The 25,885-nt window shown below is 33.7% G+C and overlaps 1 protein-coding gene across 3 annotated transcripts in view; it reads left to right on the forward strand.

Annotated features, from left to right (window-relative positions):
* Nucleotides 1–25,885, forward strand: part of PDE3B (phosphodiesterase 3B) — a 139,604-nt gene that overhangs the window by 57,385 nt on the left and 56,334 nt on the right. For all 3 annotated transcript variants that reach the window (XM_069471174.1, XM_069471176.1, XM_069471175.1), the window contains exon 2: nt 19,826–19,876. In XM_069471174.1, coding sequence (XP_069327275.1) covers nt 19,826–19,876 — 51 coding nt within the window. The remainder of the gene's footprint in view (nt 1–19,825; nt 19,877–25,885) is intronic.

The following is a 25,885-nucleotide window of genomic DNA, read 5'->3' on the forward strand; positions in this document are numbered from 1 at the left end:
GAGGAAAAGGAACTTTCTAGGTAATCAAAGCCACATATTGATTAAAAAATTTTTTCTTATCGTAATTAAAAATAAGTTTATAAATATGTAAATGGTTCATAAAAGTACCTTAAAAAGTTTTTATGTTCATTATTGTTTGTTTTACTTAGAATGATAATGGATACCATATCTTCTGCCATGTTCAATTTCAACACTCAATCAAAGGGTCCAGATATTTTATTAAGTAGAATGTACGTAAAGCCTTAAAATCATTTCTTTTCTGAGAAAACTCAAGCAGACACTGGAGATTTTTATTTATTTTTTTTTTTTGGTGTAAAATCACATAAATATAAATTGAGAAAAATAGTTTTAAAGTGGTTGTAGAATGACTAGATGGTAAATATCATTCCTTAATTTTTTTTTTTTAAAGTTTGTAAGTTTCTTTCTTTTTTTTTTTTTTAAAAACAATAGTTTCATATTTTTCCCCACCCCCCCTTTCCCGAGTCAGCAGAGATTTTTATTTTTTTATATTTTTTTTTTTTTTTGAGATTTTTAAAACACCACTTAATGTTAGATGACTAAATAATATTTTGCTTTGGTAGTTGAAAACAAGACTTGTTATAAAAATAGTTTATCCCACACCAACAAAATCTTACTGGTTTATTTATTTTTATTTTTGAACAAGACAGAGTGAATGTGGAAACTTGTGTTTTAAGAACTTCCTGTCCTGTTTAGATAATGTTAAATAACATACACTTTTTTTTTTTAAATAACAGCTTTTACAAACAACTAAGACTTTGGACAAAGTAATATAAGTATGAAATGGGGCTTGACCCAGTTTGTTAGGCAAAAACTTCAGAAAGTATTTCATAGCATAGAGGAATAGTTCACTTTTCATGAATTATTTGTTCTTTTCTGAGTTACATGGATATTTATGAAAGTTAAATTTTTTTCTTGATAACTTGATAATCTAATTTTACTAGCTAGTTTCTTTAACACCTTAATTTTTACTGTTTCTTAAGTCTTTGTAAACAAATCAAGAGCCCTCATTATAATTAACATCAATAGTACTAATAAATCATGCTAACATTTCTTGAGATCAGTCTCTGTAGTAAAATGTGAGCCCTTATGTGTATTATTTCATTTGATCTCTCAATAACCTCACTGTATAGGTATTTTTATTATTACTATTTTATAGATGGCTTTACTTAAAAGAATACTGTAGTAAATCCTTTGGAAAAGTGAACAGTGTTTTGGAATATGACCACCCACACCTCAATTTATCTATTTTATACATCTGGATTTTTGTATATGGCAACATTCTTGTTAAATTTGCTCTTGCTAGCTGGGTGTGGTGGTGGCAGGTGTCTGTAGTCCTGGCAACTCAGGAGGCTAAGGTAGAAGGATTGCTTGAGTCTAGGAGTTTGAGTCTAGCCTGGGCAACATAGCAAGACCCCATTTCTTTTAAAAAATTTGCTAAATTCTAGATCTCTGTATCCTTTATTTATTATTTTTATGAATGTCATCATTATCTTTTGTGTCTGCTTAGACTTGAACTCTGTAGGCTTCTTTGACTTTGCATCCTTATTATCCCCTTCATGCCCTCTCCAAACCAGGCAGTTGCACAGTGTTGGAAAGACAATCTCTATAATAGTTCTCCCATTACCTACCGTATTTTTTGAACCAAGGACTGAGATTGACATTTTTCTGAGTGAGAAGAACCACCCTTAACCACTATTACTGAACACTGGGAATGACTTTGGAAATTAACTTTTGTCGCAGACCTATTAATGTTTCTGAACAAGTTCAGCCTTAAATTACGAGGAATAACAGGGCTAAAATGTGAAATTTTTTACTGTGGTAAAGTTCATTTTGATGCAATGAATGTTTGAATCACAAGTAGTGTCAAGCCACTATATACTTCACATGTGTCAGAAGTTAAAACAAGAAGTTAGATCTCCATTCCCACATAAATTTGTTGTAGATATATTTTCTAGATCAAATTACAGTTCTAGCAGCAGTTTTCAGACCTCAAGCAAGTTAAAGATTTTCCACATTTCATAATCCATTTAAATGTGCTATTGAGGAACTTCCAGGTAACCTTCAATTTGAAGTGATTATCTGCAATGTAATGACTTGCTAAAAGAAAAATGTCAGGAGAAGAATCTAATAGAATTGTATAAATACTTACCAAGTGATGAATATGCTTAATTAAAATCATATGCTTGTGGACTGGTATTAATATTTGGCAGTACCTATCTGCATGAAAAGATGTTTTCAAAGATAAAATGTGTGAAATCTCATTAAAGATGAACATTGATTTTGATGATAGGGAACTTTGAGCCCCAGTTAAAATGAAATACTCTCCCCACAAAAGAATTCCATTCTTCTCATTGGTAGAACTACATTACAAAAAGCTATACTCACGTATCATTATATTTTGAATTTTGTCAATAAAAACTTAATGAAATTATATTTGTCTCTTATTATGTAAATACCTACATAGTAACCTTGATTTTGCCTCTTGGCCTGTAAAACCTGAAACATTTACTATCTGGCCCTTTATATAAAAAGTTTGCCAACCCAGAGCTAAAACATTACTCATGCTTTTAAGTGAGCCTATGCCTATCAAACACAGTGAAAATAGTCTCTGTTGGTTGGGTTTCAACTATTAGTGGAGAAAAAATAATTCTGCATCATTCCTAGAACAAAATTTAGATGACCGTTTCCTCCAACTTAATCCAAGTTTCTTATTTTACTTAAGCATCCAGGGTTTAATGGAAGCTAGTCATTGGTAGAACTGAAAATAGAACTAAGATGTTTTGATTTTCTGTCCAGTGCCCTTTATTTATATGCATGTGTTTATGCTGGGTGCTAAAGAGTGATAAAAAAGGAGTACGAGAAACAGTGTCTGTATCATCAAGGGTCCCAGCAAGAAACAAATGACACACTCAGATGGACTAATTGAGGATCATCTAATGAAGGATTATTTATAAAACTGTGAAAAGGGTTATGGGAAATAACTGTCCAACCTGCATTGTCAAGAAAAGAGCTGATACCCCCACCTAATGTTCCTCCACCTCATTCTTCTGCTCTTTCATCTCCTGCTGGTGTCTCCCATAGTCCCAACCCCACCAAATGCCACATCACAAATAACCTTTGGTTATAGATGGAAAAGGTTAGCTTCCTAGGGAAAACTGCCATTTGGAGAGTAGATCTGAAGGGACAAATGGAGAATAATCAGCATACCAAAAGACTAGGATAGTTTATTTTTAAATTTTTTTCTTGTCTTCACAATCAAATTTAATGGGGTTCTTATTTAATTCTTTGAAGTACGTACTTTATTCACATGGTCCAAAAGGCAAAAAGTGGATTGACAAATCTCCTTCCCACTGCCCAGTTCCCACCTCATCCCAGTGGTAACCACCATTCTGTGTGTTTGTATGCTTTATGAGCATCTTTTTTTAACTTGATGTATCATAGTTATACATATTTTTGACGTACATGTGATATTTTGATATATGTATACAATGTGTAATGATCAAATCAGGATAATTGGGATATACATCACCTCAAACATTTATCTTTTTTTGTGTTGGGAACATTACTTCTAGCTATTTTGAAATATACAATAAATTATTTTTAACTGTAATTTCCCTGCTGTACTGTCAAATACTAGAACTTGTTCCTTCTAGGATAGTTTAGTTTTTAATAGTTTCGTGGTCAAGAATTAGCACAATTTATCACTGTGCTAGACTCTCTAATCTCAGCAAAATACTAGATTGTTGTACATTTGCCTCCTAATAAATGAGCAGCCATTAATTTAGAAAAAAAGACTAGTGAGTTAAAAATGGAAGTATCTTAAAAATCTACTAGTACATTGATTATTGAAAGACCTTAATGTAACTATCTGGTTTCCTTTTCTATGCTATTTGGTAATTTTTTATTTGTGTGGCACTACCAGAAAGTTCAGCATTTGGGAAAAGTAAGTTATTCCACACTGAACAGTAGTTAGTAGTTACTCTTGTTTTAGATAGGATCTCTAGAAATTACTTGAAGCCTGATTTTGATTTGTCAGTTTCCTTAGCTGATCCATGTTACATTATAATAACAGTCAATTCAGTGTTAAATAATTCCCAGATTTTTACTATTTTATACATGGAAAATTAGTGTTTAGTGGTCCTCTACTTTGTAAAGTTTTTCTTACAACGTAGTGTTAAATTTATCTGTATATTTAAAATTTATTGAAAAAAAGTCATTTTGCCTACACAAAGCATAAAACTTTTAGTACATTTGTTTTATAAATTTAGGATACCATGATGATCTCTGAGGAATCTAATTTTTTCTTTTTATAGGCAAGAGGTTCCCAGTTTTCATTTTTAAATCAAGTTGCTATGGGGCTAGTACCTTTGTTTGCTTAATTTTAAGCACAGTTACCATGACAAAATTTATTTACTCAGCTAATGCCTAATAGTGTTAAATAGATACTGCTGGCAACTTAAATAATTTCTATCTGACCAATAAAAATGAAAAATAAAAAATGGTAAATTTTCATTTTAAATGTAAAAAGATTAGTTTGTTAATATAAATTGATTTTTAAGTTTTTTTTGGTTAATTTAAATCTACTTTGATGCTTTTATGTTAATTTTCTTTAATGTCTATATACCTAAATTTAATATTCAGTTCTAAAATAAAGTCAGGTAAGGACCTAACAAATGTATCTCTGTTAAATATTTAAAATTGTATCCATGAAGTTATTAATTTCACACAAGTGATAAAACATTCTTAAACATACCTGTGCTACTTTTCTATATAGTCCTTTTTGTATGAAATGCCTTTTATTGCTTTGGGGATGTAGCCATTTAGCAGAATCAGTGAGTTCTTTTTTTATGGTCCTGAATCTTTACAATATTGGCAATGTGCTTGTTCAAATTGAATAACTTAATTTCTGATTGTTACTTTCTTAGTAAACTTGAATCTGCTGCTTTCAAAAACATTATTGTATTTCCATTGTGGCCTATATTTATTTCTTCTATTTTAAGAGGTCAAATATTAACTGGGATTAAGAAATAGGGAGTATAGATTAGAAACCAAGGAAAATAGGAAGGTCCCAGTAAGATGAAGAAAGTGGTAAGCAGATTTTTGTTGCTAGATCCCATCCCCACAGTTGGTTTGAGGGGATAATCAGATATGAGTTGGGTTGGAAAGATGAATTGGTAGAAGTATAAATTTATATTTTCTTTGTAAAAGGCTTTTTCTCACTTAAGATCAATTAGTTCTTTTGTTTCACTTGAATGTTTGCCTACATGCATATTTTTTAGTTGAGTGAGTGTAGGCACAGAGCTAAGAAAGGCAAGGAAAATCAACACTCTGGTCCTGGTTTTCTTTATCTATAAAATGAGAAGATTGGAATTTTTGACTTCTAAATTCCCTTTGGCTCAAATATACTCTGATATGTGTAATAGAGGAATAACATGATATAAATGGCTTTGAAGATTGATTTTATTGTATGAAGTGGATAGAACTGTAAGAGAGGAAAATTGATTGGAGGATGTTGAAAGTGATATAAAATGTGAAAAATATGGTGGTGAGAAAAAATCAGAAATATCTAGATCGAATTAGATTGAAATGGGGAAAGAGAAATTTTAAAAATTAGTCATTTATTCATTCAACAAGTTTCTTAATCCATGTAAGTTTCATTATATATATAAAATTAGAACAATAATACTGATCTAACAGAATAAATATGAAGGTTGAATGTAATAATATATATAAAGCTCCCAATAGAGTGCCTGGCATAGTAAAACACACAAGTTTTCATTCTCTTTTGTTGCTTATGGTTTGCCAGAGTTGGGAGTGCCTCCCTTCTTTGTGTTAGGTCTTAGTTTAATTACAGTGAGATAGAAATTTGAGCATACTCAAAGACGGAATCTGATTAAAAGGTTATTACTCACCATTTATTCTCTGTCAAATGCATGACCGAAACACATTTAGATACTACCTATAATGCTTTTAACCTTGTGTCCCAAAATGGGAAACTTGAACAGATTGGTCTTGGGCCCATAACTGGCACTGATAATTCTAATGATTAAAGGTCAGATAGGGTGGGGATACTGCAAAGGAGTATCAGCCTGGAGCTGAGCTCTTGTAGAGAATTTCTAAGCTTTTCCTAGAAGAGAAATCTAGCCCTCTTTAGTATTGCTATTTGGGCATAAATTACAGATTGATGATGAAATATAATCTCTGTCCACGGTGAAATACCATTAGTATTCTCCATTGTGTTATTTGGGAAATCAAAGGTCAGTGTTTGTCTAAACACATTAGAGAAACACGGATATCAAAAGAGCCAAGGAGCAGAATTTCTAAACAAAGGGACTTCCAGCAGAGAATGTGAATGTGCTATTTTTAATTTTTCCTCAATACAGATATGTAACTAGTGTCTCTGGTTGGTTCATCATTCTTAATCTTAAACTATTGAGATTATATATAATAATATATGATATAATAATATGATATAATCTGTCTGTCCCCAGATAAATTATAAAGGAAATCAGAGAAGAAATATATGTTTTATTTGCTTTGTCATTCAGAAGGTATGCCCACCTAGGACCAACTAGTTTCTCTGTTTTACTTGAATGTCATTGTTTTTTGTGGATCTTTTAGCTTGTGGGCTGTATAGAGCTGAAAAAAGCAACCCAGCCTCCTCTGTGTTATAACTCAGTGGAAGGTAGTATAGTGTACTGTTTGAGAGTCTGGGCGGTGGCATCAGACAACCTGAGTTGTAGTATGTATAGATGAGGGTATCTCTAGATTATCTCTAGATTTGGTCATAAAACTACCAATTTAGGCTAATCTCAAATCTCTTCAAAAGGACTTTGCCTTGTGATCTTGTTTTAAGGTTATCTTTCCAGACCTGGAGCCAAGTTTGTAGAATATTCCTGTTATTGAAGTAGGGAGCATTTTTTTTCCTTTTGGTTTTGTCCGTGCTTAAAATTCTAGAATATTTCTTAGGATATTTCTCATTTAATCCTGAATAATTGTTTTAGTAAAGTCTTTTAAATATAAGCTGTTAAAAATCTAATGTAATACTTGTTAAAATTATGCTGAAAATTTTATTATGACTTAAAAAGAAAACATTTTATTTATTCAGGTAAGAGGAAAATGGAAATTATATTCTTTAAAGGCTTACAATCCCAATTTATTTAGTTATTTTTGACACTCTTTCCCCCAAATATATATATCTTAGTGGAACGTAGAAGCTGTGTCAGGGCTGGAGATAAAAGTTTGCTCATCCATAGGTTAGAGAAACCAGTTGAGGCAAAACAATATACCCAGAAGGACACAGGAAATCTAGAAGAGAAGTAGGTGGGTAAGAACTTCAAAACACCTACAGAGAATAAGAGATTAAGAATACTGGTAAAATAGAGATTATTCCATATTATACTTAGAAAATGGTTCTCTGTGTTTAAACTCCCTTAGCCCATCAATTAGACCATGGTATGTAGGCTGTTTTATAAATTCATATTTGTTCTGAAAATTTTAAGGTTAAAAATAGTGAGGCATTTTACTGAATTTCAGGACATTGAAAAAAATAAATAGAACAGTCTCCTAAGAACTAATGAAAAATTTTAAAATGCTGTTACTTCATCAATAGGGTATAGATATTTAAGTAATTGATAATTTGAACAGACTAAAGTTCTATGTTTTTCAAACAATGTATAACTTCAGTACTTCTTTATTTTGCTCATTCAACCTATGTTTATCCCCTGTCCTTTTAAATGTCTTTCTTTTTGGTTTTCTTGACAGGAAAAAAAACCTTATGTATGCATTTCAAGTGCTACTTTATAAAATCTGAGTTATCAGTACAGCTTTAAGAAAATCACACCAGATAATAGTGTTATGTTGTTACTTCCTTTTGAATTCAATAAGAAAAAGGAAGAAGGGAATGAGTCCTTATTGAACTTGCCTGGTATGTTCAAGGAACAGTAAATAAACCAGTGTAGCTGGAGGGGCTTGGAGAGGGCCTGATAGGCCTTTGTTAAAACCTTATGCTTTTGCTCAGGTTAAGATGGGAAGTCATTGGAGAGTGTTGAGCAGAGAAGTGACATGATGTGATTTAAGCTTTAGGAGGATCACTTTGACTGCTTTATTGAGAATAGATTATACTTAGGCAAGAGAAGAAGCAAGGAGTTTTTAGGAGGCTATGGTAATAATCCAGGCAAGAGATCATGGTAGCCTAAGCTAGAGTGGGAGCAATGGAGATAGAAGTATTCATATTGTTTGCATATTTTGAAAGTAGAGATAACAAGGTTTACCAATGTGGGGTGTGAATAAGAAGGAAGTTATGTTTTTGGCAAAGTAACAATGGGGTTGCCATTAACTGAGATGGGGGAAGACTGTGGATAGAATGTGTTTGGAGGGAGGGTCAGTTCAGTTTTGGACATGTTGTGTTTGAGATGTCTATTAGACAGCCAGGTGGAGATGTTAAGTAATTGGATATATAATTCCTCTGCCTGGAGAGAAGATATGTATAGTTGTGAGTCATTAGCTTATTGAAGGTATTTAGAGCCACAAGGCTAGGTGACATAGAAAAGAGAAGAGGTCCAAGGCCCTAGGTCTGGGATACAACGTTAAAACATCAAAATATGCTGACCAAGACCCAGAGAGAAGACTGAGAAGTGGTGACTGGTGAATTGGAAAGAAATCTGGAAAGTGTAATATTCTGGAAGCCAAGTGAGAAGAGTGATTTCAGGGAGGAAAGAGTGTTAAATTGTGTCAAACGATGATAGATCAAAAAATATAAAGAGTGAGACTTGACTATTGGGTTTAAAAACATTATATTTGATGAGAAAGAGCCAAAAGCCTGATTAGAGTCAGTTTAAGAGAGAATGAGAGAAGAAGAGTTGGAAATAACCAATAAAGACAACTCTTTTGGGGAATTTTGCTATAAAGATGAGCAGAGAAATGGGATTGTAGCTGGGTTAGGAGTATGATCATAAGGTGTATGTGTGTGTGATGTATGTGTGTCAGATGTGAGAAATTGCAGAATCTTTATAATGTCATTGGAATGATTTAGTAGAGGGAGAAAAAATGATGTAGGAGAGAAAGATTTGCTGATGACAGATCCTTAAGTAGGGAAGAGGTGATTGGATCTACTGCATTTATGGAAAGAATAGCTGTAGACTGGAGCTCATACAGTTCATCTGTAGTAACAAAATGAAATGCAGAGCATATGTTACAGGTATTGGAGGGTAATTAGATGGTTTTACAAGTAAAACCAAAGTTTAGGTAGATACTTTCCATTTTTGTAAATAAAGGTCTTATAAAATGTATACATTATTAACCTTTTGGCATAGCAGAAGGGGATGAAATTGGAGGGATATAAACCTCAGTTCAGATTTTAGCTCTGCCATTTACTAGCTGACATATGGCAGAACTTAGTTATAATATCCATGTATTTATTTAGGGGCCCTGTAAGAAATAAAAAGTTCACTCAAAGGCAATTCAAATAGGCCAGACGAGGTGGTTCACACCTGTAATCCTAGCACTCTGGGAGGCCGAGGCGGGCGGATTGTTTGAGCTCAAGAGTTCGAGACCAGCCTGAGCAAGAGTGAGACCCCGTCTCTACTAAAAATAGAAAGAAATTATATGGATAGCTAAAAATATATATAGAAAAATTAGCCAGGCATGGTGGTGCATGCCTGTAGTCCCAGCTGCTTGGGAGGCTGAGGCAGAAGGATTGCTTAAGCCCAGGAGTTTGAGGTTGCTGTGAGCTGGGCTGACACCACGGCACTCTAGCCCGGGCAACAGAGTGAGACTCTGTCTCAAAAAAAAAAAAAAAGGCAGTTCAAATAAAAATATTTTAATGAAGAATCTACTTTAAGAGAATGGTTAGGGTTGAGAGAATGGGCAAGAGACTCTAAGTCAAGAGACTAGAAACTGTGGAAAGCTGTTACCTCACCTGAGGTTGAAGGAACAAGGGTGGAAATGGTGTTTTCAGAGTTTAGTGATTGCAGAAGCTGTGAAGGAAGTCCACCTGGTAAGAGCGGTAGTTATGGAGGAACACAACCTTTGCCAGAGACAATGGTACGTATTGTGGGGGATGGAGAGGGCAGCAGAGAAGAAATAACCTTGATCTCTCTCTACTCCCAAACTCCAGTTTTCTGCTGTTGGATTCCTAAGTAGTAACCAGCAACAAGGCTGCTCAGGTGTTGCCAAATACAGGGTTTACCCTCCCCATGGTCCAGAGAAAGGGAAAGAATGGATCTGGGAGGCAAATGCAGAGTAATCAGTGTAATCACTGAGCCTCAACTTCTCCAGATAGAAAATGGGGCTACTTGCATAGTTGCTATGATTTTGCATGTGCTGCCAAGCACTTGCCACAGTAGTAGCACATAGCAATATTTAGTAAATGATAAATATAAGATGGTATAGCATAATGGTTAATAATCCTTAAAGTTTTCAATTAGGCAGATCTATATTTAAATTCTGTCTCTTCTACTTGTCGTGTGACTTTGGGAAGTTTCTGTTTTTTCTCTGTAAAATAGGGAAGTAAGGCTTACCACAGAGAATTCTAGTTAAGATTAAAGAGGGCAGTATGTATTAAGTGCCTACCACAGTCCTGGTACATAATAGCATGAGATCTGAGTCACCATAGCCATCATCATATTATTGGATTATAGAGAACAGTAAATGAGATTAGCTTCCAAGTAATACTACTCCCCGTCCCCAACCCATCCACCTTTTTTTCTGCTTCTCAATTTTTCTGAATGAGGTTCCTTCTTTGTCACATAGAGGTCAAGGTTAGTATCATTGCAGTTTAAACTATTCAGAACTATTTAAACTACAGCTATAGTTAGTTTAACTTTTTGGCTATCCATTTATTTTGTTTTTGATTTATGTTTGATAAACACAATCAAAGAGTTAAGTGGTATTCTTCATTGGGCCTAAAACTAAGTTAGAAGGTATAGAAAAAGTTGGAAATACTGAAATTCAATAGTTTCATTAGACGCTCAAGTAAAATGTCATTAGGAAATTCAAGAAATAGGTAATTACAGGATGTTGTAACGGTTAATTCAGAGCTTTACCATAATAAGTATTCTTTTAAATTTCACATAAATATAACCATTCTGTAAGTTTGATTTGAGGACACATGTGTGTTTTTCTTTTTTGGCTACATAGAGAACAATGAAATAAAACCCCATTGACGTAATTGAACCTGATAACATCTCCTGGTTGTACTGCTGATGTTTCATTGTGGTTTTGGCGGTTTTGTAGAGCTTTGTAAAGCATGTTAGATTTATAAACATGTTCAAACAGAAATTTTTATCAGGATTCAACTTCTACCACAAAGAAAAGATGAGTATAAATAAAGGTACAGTCTTGTGTGCATTTTATCAAATCAGCTAAAAAAATTTAATAACATATACCTCATATATTACTTAGAGAAATTACTGTTCTTAAATTACTTTTGAACAAATAACTATATTATGTGAAAAGATATAATATTTTCTGATAGTGTATTATATTTGAGCTTAGAAGGAAACAGATAAACATCATAATGGAAGCTCCTAAAACAAGTGTAAACATCATAATGGAAACTCTTTAATATTTCAAACTCTCATTAAATGATGTCCTATAGTTTGATAGAATCATATTTTGAAAACATACCATAGTTGCTATAACTTCTTTTTTTTATTGCAATTCAAAATTTAGTTTTATTTGTTTATTTTTATGTTTAAATTATTTACAGGATCTATTTTGGTATTGGTGTTGAAATTTAGATGCCTAAAATTTTGCTGACTTGGAAATGATGTATATACAGAGCATTTACTGTCTACTTGGAAGTAAGATTTTAAAAGACCCTCATAGTATTATATAGGAGGAATAAATGCTTGGACCAATATTTCTTAAAACTGTTAACAGAAAGTTTGGCCCTTGTCCCCGAAGCTGCATCATAAGAACGAGGACAAGTGGTTTGAGGAGAAGGAAAGGGAAGTTTAATTAATTTGCCAGCAAATGAGGAGAATGGCTGACTTGGCATCTTAAGGTACCATCATCCTATCTATAAGCAAAAATACAGAGCTTTTAAAAGGACTTTTCAGCTTGGGGCAATTGATGTTTAACAATAGTTGGTGGTCATGATCGACTCATAGGCACTGAAGAGACTCTGAAGCCTTCTGCCCAGACAATTCCACTGAGCCATCTCTTGTGGTACAAAGAACAAAGGACACTCATCTGAGCCTCTGATTACTGGCCTCAGGCAGTATGCAGATTTTAATTCCCAAAATGATTGGGGGAGTGTTAAAGAGACAAGTCGTAAAACCTTTTACCCCTTTTTAGGCTTTTCTCTCTGTTACAAAACTTTTATTATAATATGTATGTGCCACCACTGTGCATTCATTATGCATGGTAGCCACCCACAATTTTAGATAAATGTATAAAAACAATTCATAATTTTTAAAAACCAAAAAATCACAGTATTTTTTTATATCAGTATATATTGTTTGCAATATTAAAGGTATCTTTATTCAGCTCAATGATGAGTAAATGTAATAAATTGAATGTCATAGCTTCATTGTATATCCAATAATATTCTTTTCTCTTCTCCATTTCGCTTAAATTTGAAAAATATAACCAAAATTATAACTATGAGGAAAGGCAGCAAATATTTGTTAGGTGTTGGTTCTGAATACTCAGATTAAGCATGTAATCTGGAATTAAGAGATTGCTCACTGAAGACTACTTTTAGGGCTGTGTCAGTTGCTAAGTTGTGCATTATCATACTTAACAGTTTGAGAAGTAGTTCTTTGCATTTTATATTTAAAAATACTTACAATTGTTCTTTATATATTATATTTGTTTTTAATATTTTTATATTTGTTCTACTTTTCCACAACACTATACTCTGTGGCCAAAAATTGAGTGCATTTACATTTACACTATTTCTTTAACATTGAATCATGCTCACGTGTTTTAACCACCCGCTCTTTTCTGTGAATAAAGCAGGATATAGATTTCCAGTCAGTGTAATACTCTCATTGCTTAGCAAAGCTTTTCCTTGCTGTACAGACAACTGATTCTCTCTCAAAACTGATTTCCACACACATTTCCCAGTCTGTATCATAGTTTACAAAATAACTCCATTAAATTGGAAAAAGCATCATCTTTTGTAGTATGATGGTTTCAGTGATAAAACATAAAAAGTTGTCTGCTATCCTTCCTCATGTGCATTGCACATATACCAAGAGCTGATTTGGACTCTGCAAATGAGTGCACTTATCCAGCAGTAAAGTAAAATATCTGCTGTGTGCAAGTGTAACCAGCAATTACTCTCTTATATTTTATGCCTTTTCTATTCTGTGATGTCCCAAGGTGTCATATGTTAAATACATTTTGGAAATTGTTTGATCTGTCCTCTCTTTCAGTATGATGCTTATCATATGTGTGGCTAGTTTTATAAATCTCTCAGCAGTAGTTTATCTTTTAAAAATGCTTTTGCTGGCCGGGCGCGGTGGCTCACGCCTGTAATCCTAGCACTCTGGGAGGCCGAGGTGGGCGGATCGTTTGAGCTCAGGAGTTCGAGACCAGCCTGAGCAAGAGCGAGACCCCATCTCTACTAAAAATAGAAAGAAATTATATGGACAGCTAAAAATATATATAGAAAAAATTAGCCGGGCATGGTGGCGCATGCCTGTAGTCCCAGCTACTTGGGAGGCTGAGACAGGAGAATCGCTTGAGCTCAGGAGTTTGAGGTTGCTGTGAGCTAGGCTGACGCCACGGCACTCACTCTAGCCTGGGCAACAGAGTGAGACTCTGTCTCAAAAAAAAAAAAAAAAAAAAAATGCTTTTGCTGTGAGGACACAGAATCTGAATGGTATCTCTATAGTTTTTGTTTCTTCTCTTTTAGGAACAAAAATCTTTAGTTTCATGTGTGAAATCATTTTGTGTTCTTTTAAAAAATATTCTATTCGTTTACCAAAGAGGTTTTTATGTTTTGTTTGAAAAGTTTCCATGGCTTCCTGTCATTATTTGATAAAGTTTCAAAGTAGTCAACATGCAGAAGAATGTGGGGTAAATGAATTGCCACTTCAAAAAAAAAACCAGATTTTAGAAAGGTGCTGTTGTATGTCCTTGTAACAGTTTTTTTTTTTATGCCTTTCTGTGGTATTATCACTCTCACAGATTTATATTCTGTTTGCATTAGAGTCCTGTTCTTGATTTAGGCTTAACATTTATTATGAGTTATTTATGTTGCTATTTTTTATAAATACCTTGGGCTTTAGAAAACCAAATTTGAGCCATTTATTTATTTTTTTTGATTGGGGAATATAATGTGACACAATGAAAAAATTCAAATTTAACAGATATAAATAATGACATGAAAATACTTTAGCTAAGATGATTTGTACTCTTATGGAATAATGCAGATCTTAAGGCACCTACCCAGCTTTTAAGAATATAATGGTTATTAAGATGATAATGATGAGATTTCTGTGGAAATCAAAGTTAATCTTACATTTCACAATTATGAAGAATAAGCAAACTAAATTGTTTCCATTTTTCTCTCTAAATATTTCAAACCACTGGGGAACAACTAGTGATTCACAGATCATAATTTGAAAAATAATGGCTAATACTCATTACTGTTTCCCAGTTTAAATTTTTATCTAATATTATAAATGTATACATATATATATATTTGTGTGTGTATATATATATATAAAATCTAGTATTACAGAGACATTTAGCAATATTTTCATTAAGGATTTGCTCATTTGCATATTTCTCACTTTATCCTGTGTCATTAGTTATCCCACTGTTCTGGATCATTCCTATCAAGTACAAACCTGATATAGAAGCTACCATGTTAAAAAAAATAGTATCCCTACAGTCTTTTCTAACTATTATTTCATTTCATTCTGGCCTTTATAGCACAATTTTTCAAAAGAGTTTTCTCTAGTCACTGTCTCTACTTCTTTACCTTCCTAAATTCATCTTAACTTTCTGTTAAAACTGAATAAATATTTATAAATATGAACAGAGTATAGAGACTAAAGAAACAAATACCATCTACCGACCATTATCAGTAACTTTGAACGTTACCATTAATGTTCCCTGTATGCTACTCCTGGAACCACTTCATTTCTTTTCTCCTTCAGAGATAATCACCATCCTGACTTCCTTTATAGTTTCCCATATATTTATATTACTAAAAAGTGTCTCTCAGCCGGGCGCATTGGCTCACACCTGTAATGCTAGCACTTTGGGAGGCCGAGGTGGGAGGATTGCTTGAGCTCAGGAGTTCGAGACCAGCCTAAGCAAGAGCGAGACCCCATCTCTACTAAAAATAGAAAAAAAATTAGCCAGTCAACTAAACCTAGAAACAAAAAATTAGTGGGCGTGGTGGCTTGCGCCTGTAGTCCCAGCCACTCAGGAGGCTGAGACAGGAGGATCGCTTGAGCCCGGGGGTTTGAGGTTGCTGTGAGCTAGGCTGATGCCCCGGCACTCACTCTAGCCCAGGCAACAAAGAGAGACTCTGTCTCAAAAAAAAAAAAAAACCCAAAAAAACAAGTATATCTCAATATATATTTCCTTATACATGAATGAAATTATACTATATGTATCCCTCTGTGACTTGATTTTCTTCAACATTATGTTTCCGGGGTTCATCTGTATAGTATGTAGTGGTACTTCATTTTCACTGCTGAATTCCATTGTGTGAATATATCAAAAATTTTCCATTTTATTGTTGATGGATATTTGGGTTGTATCTAGTTTTTTGCTACCCCCGAACTGCACAGCTATATGCATCCTTGTTCTTGTGTCTTGGTGTGAACCTGTAGCAAAGGATCAAGCTTTTGGGGTTTTTCCCCAATCTCTTGTGGATTGATGCTTTTGTAAAATACACTAAAAATGTTTCACCGATGTCAAATTGCTATAAAAATTTCTAAATCTTTACTCTTAATTTTTATATTTATCTTGTTATGGGCCATACTTTGAATGACACTGCTGTAAGATGTATACCTAGCTGTGGAATTCCTGCCTGATTCATCTTCTACCATTTATGCAGAAAATTTTTTTCTCAAAATTACTAATATTCTAGTTGTTCAAAGTATACAAAAGGCAGTCTGCCAGCTCTTTGTGGCTTTCACTGGATCTGCCTTTAATTCCTAATATGGAGGGGATTTCAGACTAAGACCTACTGTTTTTGGTAAATTTTGGTAAATTTTGATCCTAGAGAAAAGTGGCTGTGAATAATGGTGAGCTGCTGCTGAAGAGTTGATTCAAAGCCAACCCAGCAAGTACAAGTGAGAGAAAGCAATGATAGTGGTATAAAGGACCAGGAGGAGTGAATTTATTGAGGGAGATGGTCTGCAATTCAAAATGCTACAGTAGAGAGATCTAAAAATAGTAAGCACAGATAAAAAAGCATTCCTGGCCGGGCGCGGTGGCTCACGCCTGTAATCCTAGCACTCTGGGAGGCCGAGGCGGGTGGATCGCTCGAGGTCAGGAGTTCGAGACCAGCCTGAGCAAGAGCGAGACCCCGTCTCTACTAAAAATAGAAAGATATTATATGGACAACTAAAAATCTATATAGAAAAAATTAGCCAGGCATGGTGGCGCATGCCTGTAGTCCCAGCTACTCGGGAGGCTGAGGCAGTAGGATCGCTTAAAGCCGAGGAGTCTGAGGTTGCTGTGAGCTAAGCTGACGCCACGGCACTCACTCTAGCCTGGGCAACAAAGTGAGACTCTGTCTCAACAAAAAAAAAAAAAAAAAGCATTCCTGTACCTAGTAAGGTTTTTAAAGACTTATAAGGGTACAGTTAAAATAGGGTGTACATTCACTTTCATGTTTAGCAGCAGCTTCAAGAGTAGGTGGCCTTAGAATTGTCTAAATGCGTTAGGGAACTTTCTCAGAATGTAAGCTAAGATGGGATTGCTCTTATAAGCAAGCAGCAGGACACTTTATATCAGTGATTCTCAACCTTATTTTCATTATAACTCTACGCGGGAACCTTTTTAGACATTTTCCTCCTACCCATCCCTCCCCCATCATGAAATTTTAATATCAGAGATGTACAGTATATCTGTTTATATACTGTAGCTTTTGAAGGGCCCTAGCCATTTAAATTTTTTTTTTCTTTTTTTTTGCCTGCAAGAACTAATTATCATCTGCTTGGGAGTGATAGCACCCCTGTTGAGAGTACATGATATGAATACAAATATGGCCCTAGCAGTAGAATGCAAATATTTAAAAAGGTAATATTTTATTTGATCATGTGGGTCAATGAAGTGGAGAGAAAGGAAGAGTACTCAGTTTTAAGAAACCATCCTAATTAAAGTATGCTTCAGTTAGTAAAAAATCAGCTTATACTTAGAACAATGAATTAGGGAAATGACGTATATAGGCATCTGTCTCTGTTTGATGGTATCCTTATGGAAGAAATACAGAAGTATAGATCAAATGTTAATACACTTAGGCAAGTTTGTAGAATCAGTATGCAAATTAGTGAATTGGTGCCTGTCACATAGATGATTTTCAATGACATGTCATATGGCTCTGTTATCACTCCTATCTAAACATTTATTAGCGAACTTAAGAAAACATCAGATTTACGGATGGCATGATGATGGGAGGAATGGTGAATAGGCTGGTTGACACCCTTAATCTCCAAAGAAACTGACAGGCTAAAATAAGGACAGAACTAAAGTATTGCAGTTGGGTCTAAAAAGCCAATTGTGTAAAAAGAATAGCATGGAGAAAATGGATCATAGCAATATCAAGTATAAAAGAAACTTTGGGATTTTAGGTTATTTAATCTTAATGAGCATTTTTAGGAAGTTATTAACATCTTAAGCTGCATCAATTAATGTCTAGAATCTATTTTGTATGCTGGTTAAATCACAACTTGAAATAATTATATCAGGACCACATTTAGGGCCATATAAAGTACTGTATAAATTTAATAAGTCTATTATGTATATGATACACTTTGCATGTAGCTATACCAGAGCCATTTTGTGGGCACTGGTCCATGAATTTCCTAAGTGGTTGTGTAATAGTATGTCTGGATTTTGTTTGGGATAGATTTCACTGGCAAGAAAAAGATTACCTTCTGCAAAGGTGTTGACAAGGAGATAATGTTAATGACAATTGACAATTTTTTGAGTGATTAGAAGTGTGAGTGTATTAATCTAAAATAGGTGTCAGCAAACTATAACTCACTGACCAAATCCTGCCAGCAACCTGTTTTGTTTTTTATTTGTTTTAATGTATTGTTTTTATTTGTAAGATATATTATTGTTCTATTTTTTTATTTTAGCATATTATGGGGGTACAAATGTTTAGGTTACATATATTGCCCTTGCACCACCCGAGTCAGAGCTTCAAGTGTATCCATCCCTCAGATGGTGCACACCGCACCCATTACTTGTGTATATACCCATTCCCACCTCCCCCCTCCTATCTGCCCGACACCCAGTGAATGTTATTACTATATGTGCACTTATGTGTTGATCAGTTAATACCAATTTGATGGTGAGTACATGTGGTGCTTGTTTTTCCGTTCTTGGGATACTTCACTTAGTAGAATGGGTTCCAGCTCTATCCAGGATAATACAAGAGGTGCTATATCACCATTGTTTTTTGTGGAGCGTGCTGTTTTTGTGTGACCTTTGAGCTGAGAATGTTTTTGCATTTAATGAAAACAAAAAGCAAAGCATTTGCCATAGATACCTTATGTCTCTATGTAGCTTGCAAAGCCTAAAATACACTGTTCCTTTACAGAAAAAGTTTGCTAACTCCTGATAAAATATTGGACCAGCGATAGAATAAATAACACTTTAAGATCTTTTGCAACCAGAAGACTTCAGACCAGCACAAAATCTGGTCTTAAGACTTAAGAAACAGCACAAATTGTTCAGTATATAGAGATTATATGATTATATTACAAACTACCTATATATTTAATACAAATTAGCTTATATTCAAGACCAGGTTCACAGCTATGTAGAAAAGAGCAGTTCTTATCAATTAAGTAAAAGGTGGAGACCTATTGATTAACTCAGTAAACTTCAAAGAAATTTAAAAGTAGTGATAGGTGGCAGTTAAAGTTTGCTAAATGAAAGTTAATTTTTAAAGGATTACTAGAGAGGAAAAAAAAGTTAATTTTATCTCCTTGAGCATAGTGACTGCTATTAATATATTGGATAGGGAAGCAGTCAAAAAGCCTGCTAGGAAGAAGGGCAGGCAAAAACTAGACTGGGACTAAGAAGTTAGCATCCATAGCCTATAAAAGGAGACAAACAGGAAAACATCACTAATTATCTGCATATTTAAAGGGGTATGTGCTGCTTTTTATAAATTTATTCCTTTATACTTAATCTAACCCCGAGGACGACATGCTTTTTTAAAGTGACTCTGACAGAAGTGCCTTATTGGTAAGGAAATAGCACCACCCATTGACACTGGTTTTAAGATGATGATGAGCTTTAGAAATGGTAGGGAGGGGGGAGAGTATCTGATGATACTTATTTTTTCTTGTATTTTTAGTGATTTGATGTGATTTGGGATTTATATGTTCCTTTTTATGGTAATAAATAAATACTTGAAGGTCAATATATCTTGTTTTAGTGACTGTATTCTGGTAATTCTTTATTCTTTGATTTCTCAATTACAGATAGTATTAATTAATGAAATATTCTGTCTAGAGATTATTTTTGTTCTTACCATACTAATCTTCTTTCAAAATCTATCTTAGGTTATTATAATTAATGATGCTACATTTTATCTTTACATATATGTTTATTTCTGGTATGTAACCAAGTGAATTTTTTTTTCCAGATGATTCTTTGGGATTGGGACTTAAAGCAGTGGTATAAGCCTCATTATCAGGTAAATATAAGTGATATCACTAATAACCAATATCTTTCATGAAACTTTTGACATTTAAATTAAAATTACATTTAGAAGATTTTTGTGCCATAAGATTTTCTTTAACTGAACTAAGTTAACTTGTACTTTTGTTGAGGTAGATTAACAAAATAAATAAATTTAATTGTAAGGGAAAAAGAAAAGATGAGAAATCAAACTTTGATAAATCATTACTTTTATAATATTAATAATATAATTTGTGCTCAGAATAAACTAATATTTCTATATTAAGGATGAGATTTTTTTTCTTTTCTGATGTAGACCACTGATCCTACAGAGGCAAAAAGGTAGATTGAAGGCCGTACATGAGACAAAGGAAAGCAATTGGCAAGATATTTTATTAGAGAAGTTAAAGCACCCAACTTTCATTTTTTGGTAAACTTTTTATTATAACATACATACACAAAAGTATGCAACTCAGTCAGTTTTTACAAGCTAACTATCCCATGTAACTAGTACCCATATGAAGAAACAGAATATTACCAGAATCTCAGAAGGCTCCTTTATACCCCATTTCACTCATTACCTATATCCCCAAAGATAATCCCTATCCTGACTTCTAGTGATTAGTTTTGCTTATCTTTGAACATTGCATATATAAATGAAATAATATATATTTTTTTCGGATTAATTTTTTTGACTAAATATGTTTATATCAGATAAAATGGAAATAGAAGCATAGGCGAAAGAAGAAAAAGCACTCATAAACATTAAGCAATAACTATGTTAACTGGGTTAACTTTTGGAGTATATCTTTATTGGTCTTTTCACATTACAAATGTGCATTTGTATATTCTAGTCTATAAAAATTGTGTTATTATGTGTCATATGCTGTTTTGAAACTTAATGTTTTGTCACAATAATGGATAAACACTAATAAATATTAAATCATTTATATTATAGAATTGTTAGCCCTGTTTATTATATTTATTTAGCTAGTTCCTAAAAACCAATTTTTGAAATGACTATCCCTTTGAATAGCTGATTATTATTTTTAAACTGTGACTGGAACAGACATAACAGCCCGTAAGAATAAAATATTCTTTGGACTTTAGTGAGTAAAATAATATAATTATTGCAGGCAGATGAAATCAAGAAGGCCACATCTGACCTAAAAGGAGGTGGTTCCTTGACCCACATAGTGGGCTTTATCATCAGTCATACTCACCAAGATCCTCTCAGCTTCCAATTAAAAGTGTCTAAATTACTGGTAAAATCTAAAGATAAATAGCAGTAAGCTAAGAGCGTAGACTCGTAGTCAGACAGACTGGTGTAAGATATTAGGCACCTCTGTCCTTTGTTCTTTCTTTTCCCTATTCCCCTTTCTAATAACCCTGTCTTAAAAATTGAAAGATAACATTCATATATAAAAGTGCACAACTCATAGATGTACAACCTGATGAATTTTCTCAAATTGAATACACACATGTAACCATGATTCAGATAAAGAGTTCAGCACCGCTAAAGCCCCTTTATCCTCTGCTTCTAGACATCAGCTTCTATCAAGCATTATCTCAATTCTGATTTTTGCCATTACAACATAGTTTTTCTTGTCTGAATTTGATATAAATTGGATCAATCATATGTATTTTGTTTTCCTTTCTTTTAAACTTTTATCTGTGAGATTAATACTATTGTGTATAGCAGTGTGATGTGCTCATTTCATTCTACTTAGTATTTCATTGAATGACTATAACACAATTTATTTATTCATTCTACAGTAGATGGACTTTTTTCATTTTCAGTGTTTTGGCTATTGCAAGTAATGCTGCTAGAACAATCTTGATGCCTTTTGTTGGGTTGCTGGTGTATGCTAGTTTACTTCAAGTAGGTATCACCAGATGATTTTCCAAAGAGCTTATATTAATTTTTATTCAACCATCAGCAGTGTATCAGAGTTCCAGTTGTTCCACATCCTTGCCAGCACTTGATAGTGTCTCTTTTAAGTCATTTAGTAGCTATGTAACATTGTCTTGTGGTTTGAGTAGTCATGTGCTGTGTAACAATGTTTTGGTCAATAATAGACTGTATATATGACACTGGTCCCCATAAAATTATAATGGAGCAAATACAGAAATATATATGGCACTTGATATTAGCATTGCATATCAAGGAGGGGAAATGATTGATATTCAGTAATGGTGATGGGACATTTGGTTTTCTATGTGAAAAAATATAAATAAAAATGTATATTTGTGTCAACATACTTTATGAAGTTCACACAGTGATGGGCTTGCCCTAATGAGGCATTTCGCAGAATGTATCCCCATCAATGCATGACTGTATTTGCATTTCACTGATGAGATGACTCATGAGGTTGAGGACTTTTTTATCTGTTAACTGGCTACCCAGATATCCTCTGGTCAGGTACTTTTGTCCAGTTTTTTATCTTTTACTTAGCAGTATGTAGTTCTTTGTGTATTCTGGACATGAATATATGTATTCATATACATAAATAGGATATATGTATTATATATATCTAATATAGTGAGAAAAATATTCTCCAAATGGGTGGCTTATTATAGTATGTTTTGAGGAAAATACTCCATATTTTAATGTAGTGTCAATTTATCAATCATATCCTTTGATTAATGATTTTTTGTATCTCATTTAAGAACTTTGTCTACTTCTAAGGTCATGAAGATTTTCTTCCATGTTAGCCCCTAGAAGTTTTATTGTTTTACTTTCCATTTTTAGGTCTGTAATGCATCTGGAATTGATTTTTTTACGTAGTGTGATATATAACACAAGGCACATTTTTTTCCATATGGACATCCAATTGACCCTGTTCCAATTTTGAAAAAAATAAACATTCTTTCTTCTTTTTTCTATATTGTCACCTTTGTCATAAATCAAGACACTACATGTATGTGGATTTGTTTCAGAACTTTCTGTTCTGGTCCACGGGTTAGTTTGTCTGTCCTTAAACGATGATACCATGTTCACTACTTTAATTATTGTGACTTTATGATAAGTCTTCATATTTGATAGTATAATAAATTCTCCAGCTTTGTTCTTCAACGTTATCTTGATAATTCATGGTCTGTGTTTTAACATAAAATTTAGAATAAACTTGACAATTTCCATGTGCAAAAAAATCCTGCTAGGATTTAGATTGAGATTTTACTGACTTTCTAGATCAGTATAGGGAGAATTTACATCTTTATGATACAGAAAACTTCAATCTATAAAAATGGTATATCTCTTCACTTATTTTAGTCATATTTAATTTATCTCAATAATATTTTTAGTGTGGACGTCTTGCACACATATTTTGTTAAATTTATTCCTTTGTATTTAATTTTGAATATTGCAAAGATATTGTAAAGGTATCAATTATTTAAAATTTTCTGTTTTTAATAGTTTATACTGATTCATGGAAATTCAGTTGATTTTTATATATTCATCCTTGTATACAAGGACCTTGCTGAATTTACTTATTAATTCTTTTTTTTTTTTTGAGACAGAGTTTCACTCTGTTGCTCGGGCTAGAGTGCCATGGCATCAGCCTTGCTCACAGCAACCTCAAACTCCTGGGCTCAAGCAATCCTCCTGCCTCAGCCTCCCGAGTACCTGGGACTACAGGCATTCACCACCATGCCTGGCTAATTTTTTCTATATATATTTTTAGTTGTCCATTTAATTTCTTTCTATTTTTAGTAGAGACAGGGTCTTGCTCTTGCTCAGGCTGGTCTTGAACTCCTGAGCTCAAACAATCCACCCGCCTTGGCCTCCCAGAGTGCTAGGATTACAGGTGTGAGCCACCGTGCCCAGCCAACTTATTAATTCTAATAGTTTCTTTGACGATTCATTGAGTTGTTAAGTATACAATAATGTTATCTCTGAGTAAAGACAGATTGATTTTTTTCCCCCAATTCTATGCTTCTCATTTCTTTTTCTCATGTTATTGTATAATAGCATTTGGACCTCCAATGCAGTGTTGAATAGAAGTGGTACAAGTGGGCAGCCTTGTTGTGTTCATGAATTCAGGGAGAAAATGTTCAACATATCACCACTAATGTTTTCTGTAGATACCCTTTGTCAGATTAAGGAATTTTCATTCTAATCCTAGTTTACTAAAGACTTTTTTTCTTTTTTAAGTCATGAATGGGTGTAAAATTTTATCAGATGATTTTTCTGCATCTATTGAGATGATCCCTGAATTTTTTCTATTTATTCTATTAATGTGGGGAATTACATTGTTTATTTGTTAAACATCTTTGCATCCATAGCATAAAGTGAATTTGATCAAGATGTAGTCTTTTTAAAAATATGTCACTAGATTCTATTTGTTAACATTTTGTTTAGAAGTTTTGAATCTGTGTTTATGAGAGAGTGTTGGCTTGTAATTCTTATTTTTCATAATGTTCATGGCATATTTTGGTTTCATGACTACCAAAAACCTTGATACCAAAATAAAACAAGGTAGGATATTAACCTCTCTTTTTATTATCTAGAAAAGTATGTGTAAGATTGAAGATTGGTATTATTTCCTCTTTTAATGCTTAGAAGAATGCTCTGGTGAAGCTATCTCACCTTGGAGTATTTTTTGTGGACAAGTTTTAAATTACAGATTGAATTTCTTTCTCTCCTTATACCAGTTGGGTTAGTTGTGTTTTTCTAGCAACTCTTTTTTTTTTTTTTTTTTTTTTCCAGTTCCTCCTAACATTGTGAGACTGCTGAAAGCTCTGTTACTTTCAAAGTATTTAATATAAATCTTTTTGAGTATTTCTACTTGTTTTCTCCTTCTTTTGGCTATTATTTTTAAACTGGCAAATGCCTTGAGAGTAAAAGCAACTCTGAATTTAAACTCGATTCTTTGTTCTCATTGCTCTGGGAACTTGCTTGGCCCTCCCTACCTTCATAGCCCTGAACTCCAATTTTGGTCTCCCAGCCCCTTGAGACTACAGATCTGTACTCTGTTTCCTAGCCTCTTAAACACTTCTCTCCTGAACCAGTTATTAATCAGCAGCAAATTCTTTGAGGAAAAAGAGTAGCACAGAATGTTGTGTTCATTTCAATCTTTTCTCTTAACTCTAGGCTTTTGTACTTTTAAGCCTTGGCTGCTTGGTTTTGTTCTGATGCCCTGAAATGTATGTTATTTGTATTTTATTTCCGCTTTTCTAGTTGTTCTAAGCAGAAGAGTTGGTCTGATACATACTGTTCCCTTTTAGCTGGAAAATTAGGCAAGCCTCTTAAGTGCCTCTGAGCCTATTTCCTCATCTATAAATTTGGGAGTAATATCAATTCCCTCAGAGGGATGATTAAGATAATAACATGTACCTGGTACATAGCAGCACTCAATAAAAATGTGAGCTAATATTATATAAGTTTCAGTAATACATACTAAGCATCTTCTGTATAAGACAGGAATCAGCCAATGTTTTTCTTTTTTTTCATAATGTTAAGGGGGTACAAATATTTTTGTTACATGGCTTGAGTCAGGGATATAAATGTGCCCATCACTGGAATAATGTTCATTGTACCTTCTAGGTGGGGTTTTGCCCTGCCCTTCCTGCCCCCGCCAAATATTTTGGCCAGAAAGTAAATATTTTAGCATTTGCAGGCAACATATGGCTGCCTACCACTGCTGCTCCTCCTTCTCCTCCTCCTCCTCCTCCTCCTCCTCCTCTCCTTTCCCCTCTTCTCTCTCCTCCTTCTCCTCTTCTTCCATAGCCATTTAAAATGTAAAAACCATTCATAGCTTTCAGTACAGAATCAAGATTTTGCCAAATATAAGCCAATGGGAAATAGGAATTTAAGTTCAACTTTTAAAATTATAGCAAATAATTTGAATATTCAATTTCATCTGACGTAAGTCAGATCATGTCACTCTCTTCCTCACTACTCTCCTGTCTTACTCAGAATAAAAGCTAAAGTCCTTGTCATGGACTTAAAAGAACTTACACAATATGGTTCCCTTCTTTACTCCCTTTTACGTCTTCTGCTATATCTTCTGCTGCTTTCTCC

The sequence above is a fragment of the Eulemur rufifrons genome, chromosome 6, assembly GCF_041146395.1.
Source record: "Eulemur rufifrons isolate Redbay chromosome 6, OSU_ERuf_1, whole genome shotgun sequence".
Taxonomy (NCBI): domain Eukaryota; kingdom Metazoa; phylum Chordata; class Mammalia; order Primates; family Lemuridae; genus Eulemur; species Eulemur rufifrons.